The 3,036-nt window shown below is 37.6% G+C and overlaps 1 protein-coding gene across 1 annotated transcript; it reads right to left on the bottom strand.

Moving 5' to 3' along the window:
• Nucleotides 1-1,005: 1,005 nt before the first annotated feature.
• LOC128095424 (vomeronasal type-1 receptor 4-like) lies at nucleotides 1,006-1,923 on the bottom strand. Its single transcript, XM_052714350.1, has one exon. The coding sequence runs from the start codon at nucleotides 1,915-1,917 to the stop codon at nucleotides 1,006-1,008; it is 912 nt and encodes a 303-aa protein (XP_052570310.1). The 5' UTR covers nucleotides 1,918-1,923.
• Nucleotides 1,924-3,036: the final 1,113 nt, after the last annotated feature.

Below are 3,036 nucleotides of genomic sequence, written 5' to 3'. Positions count from 1 at the left end.
ACAAATGAATGAATCTTTGAATCTTGGGACTTTTCTTGAGAGCCCCCCCCTTTTCTTTGCTGACTTGTTTGTCCAGTTTCAATATGATGGGTTTTTTTTTGTTTGAGCTTGTTATATTTTATTTCATTTTGTTTTTTAGTTACCTCTCAGAATCCTGTTTTTTTTCTAATAAGAAACCAAAAGGAATGGATCTATATGGGAGAGTATATAGTGGGTATAACTAAAAGGATTAAAGTGCGAAGAAACCAGACTCAGATAATTTAATATGAAAAAAAGCTATGAGAAATAGAGGGGAAAAAAGAAAAATACTATCTTACAAAATTGAAGATTATCTCATGAGCATAAACATAATTTTTAATTGATTTGGTACAAGGTGAAAGATAGGAGTTATAATTTTTGTCCTTCATGGCTAGAGGAGATGCCCATCTTCACAGACTTTGTTGAACACTGTGACTATAAGGTTGGCAACAGCCAAACATTTTCTTTTTCTGGAACAGCTGAAATCAAAACACATGGAAAATGATCACTGAAGAAGATTTCTGGCCCTAGAGCATGCTAGAGCAGCTGTAATGGGACAAGGGCCACCAGAAGTACAATTTATGGTCCACCATGATGTCAGTTTGCCTTGCAATTAGAGTGTGTTATACACAGGTGTCTATCCAACAGCAGGCAAGCAGTCGAGATTCCATGAGATTATAAAAGCCACAAGAAAGTCAGCTCTATTGGCAACAAGTTATTGGCTTCTTTGCACATCATATGGGCAAAGGAAAAACTCCACTTTCTGAAAGTTGAAGACTATACATTGTGCACTAAATACAGTAGGATCAGTTCATATAGACTGTTGATTCAACCAACCTGCAAAACTCCCATACTCATTTGACTAGTCTTAGGAAGACAATGTGCTAAACCTTAACCTTTGTTGATTTCATAAGGTGATAATTGAGTAAAATTTGTATGACAAGACAAACTAATATTTTACATAGTTATACTAAAATTAGGAGAAATTTATTTTCTTAACCTTATCAAACTGAATAAGGACAAAATTGAGTAATGTCTCATAATAACAAAAGGTACAAAACATGGAAAACAAAGAGAAGTGAGGCGAGAAATGTACACCAGCCACCAACCGTGATGATACAATAGAGCAATGCAGCCTCGCAAGATGGTGGAGAGCGTATAAAAGGCCAGGAAGGTAGCCAACAGGACAAGGATGTTCTGGGTCGCTCTGGACTCAGGGTAGTTTCTCCTGGAACCATGAGAGCTGCGGATATTTTGAACCTTCCTCTTGTGTCTGCAGAGTATGACAATCATGGAGGCACTGGACCATGTGATGAGGGCAGCAAAAAAGGACTCAGGGCACATCACCAATACTGTATATAGTGAGTCACTGATTTCATCACGCCCTACAATAGAGCAATATCCAAAATCTTGATTTCTTGTCATATTTTTGCTATTCATTTTAATAAAATTGTGCACAAGGAAAATGAACCGTATCACCATGTAGAAGACCCAGAGTAGGGAAATGGAGCATTTAACGTAATTTGAAGCTTTGACTTTATTGTCATTCCAAAAGGATTTCCTGGGACTGAGGGTCATGGCCTGGAAGACACTCAAGAGGCAAATGGTGCCAATAGACACACTTCGAGCAAATCCTTGAATGTACAGTAGGAGGTCACATCCAAAATCATTTAAGAACTGCTTCAATCCCCAAACTGCCATTGTTTGGGGCACTCCTGCAGAGAGAACGACTAAGGTATTGGCTGCCAGTAAGTGGATGAGAATCAAATCTGTGGGCTTTAATGTGTATTCTTTGTAGTAAAGGACTAGGTAGTAGAACATAAGAAGGAGATTTCCCAGAATTCCAGTGGTAGTTTGTGATAAGAAAATGATTCTGATTGCCAGATTCCAGATATCCATTCTGTGATTCAAATACAATACCTTTATGAATATGGGCACACTATTTCTTAGGTCAAATGAATAATGGCAAATGATGGTAGCCAGGTGTGAAGAAAGATGCCATTAATCCTTGGAGCTAAAGAGAGGCTGAAACCGAGGGTCCTTGAAACTCAAGAGTTCAAGGTCACCCTAGATCACATAAAAAACCTTACTCCCCAAATTTTGACAGGAGTAGTTATTTTCCATGTTTGTTACTTTGAAATTTCTTAATACTTCAGAACACAAGTGTTGGTGGAAAAATAGCCATCAAGTCTCCTAGAAATGAAACACTCAGAATGATAGGATGTTGGCCCATTGAAAAAAAATGTTACAGGCAGTGTAAACAAACTGAACATACGTCTTTCAGAATGTACTGATATTTGCTAGTCATATTGTAAAAGAACAGCTTTAATAACAGCCACAAAACTTTCCAACACAACATTACTATTGATTACTTGGAGATTTCCCATAATGCACCGTGATCAGAGTCAGTTCCCTGTTATCCCATGTCTACCTTCTTTTCCTTGTGACCTCCTCCAAAGAAAATAAAAAAGGAAAAATACCAAGTCAAATTTGTGTTGCCTATATACTCACTGGATCATGGTCAATTTAATTTATTAAATTAATTCTTAATGTATATTTCACCTAAAGTCCAAAGATATTAATGAGAAATGTATAATACCACTAAAATCTATAGTCTTGTGATAGGGCAAAGGTTCTTCTATTTTTCTCAACTGGAGCCTTCTTAGATTTAACCTGAAATTGGCTGTCCCTTTTCTACCCACTCCATGATACTTCCCTTGGGAATGTACCTGACCCTGTTCTAGGTAGTGGGGGCTGAAGTGCCCCAGCTAACTACATATTTTGGATTCTGTAAATTGTTTTCTTGCTTTGTTTTCCCCGGATAATTGCTGTCCAGGATGATGATTTTCTAGATTATTTGCCTTTACAAGCTCCATGTGAAGTGTATTCCTGGCAGCTCTGGGAGAAGTATTTCTCTCTAGGTAGTCACCAAGGCTCCTAAATACAAACTCTGAATATGGACTTTGGTTGGTATCTGTGGTCTTTTGATGTTTACCTCACAACAGTCTGAGATAAGAA

This window comes from Peromyscus californicus, unplaced genomic scaffold (assembly GCF_007827085.1).
Source record: "Peromyscus californicus insignis strain IS unplaced genomic scaffold, ASM782708v3 Scaffold_4__1_contigs__length_199733344, whole genome shotgun sequence".
Taxonomy (NCBI): domain Eukaryota; kingdom Metazoa; phylum Chordata; class Mammalia; order Rodentia; family Cricetidae; genus Peromyscus; species Peromyscus californicus.
Note: the sequence above shows the minus strand (reverse complement) of the source record. Positions and strands in the feature narration are given on the sequence as shown.

What these genes read in the sequence shown, in the direction of transcription:
- LOC128095424 (XM_052714350.1), bottom strand. Translation starts at nt 1,917, where the DNA reads ATGGATATCTGGAATCTGGCAATCAGAATCATTTTCTTATCACAAACT.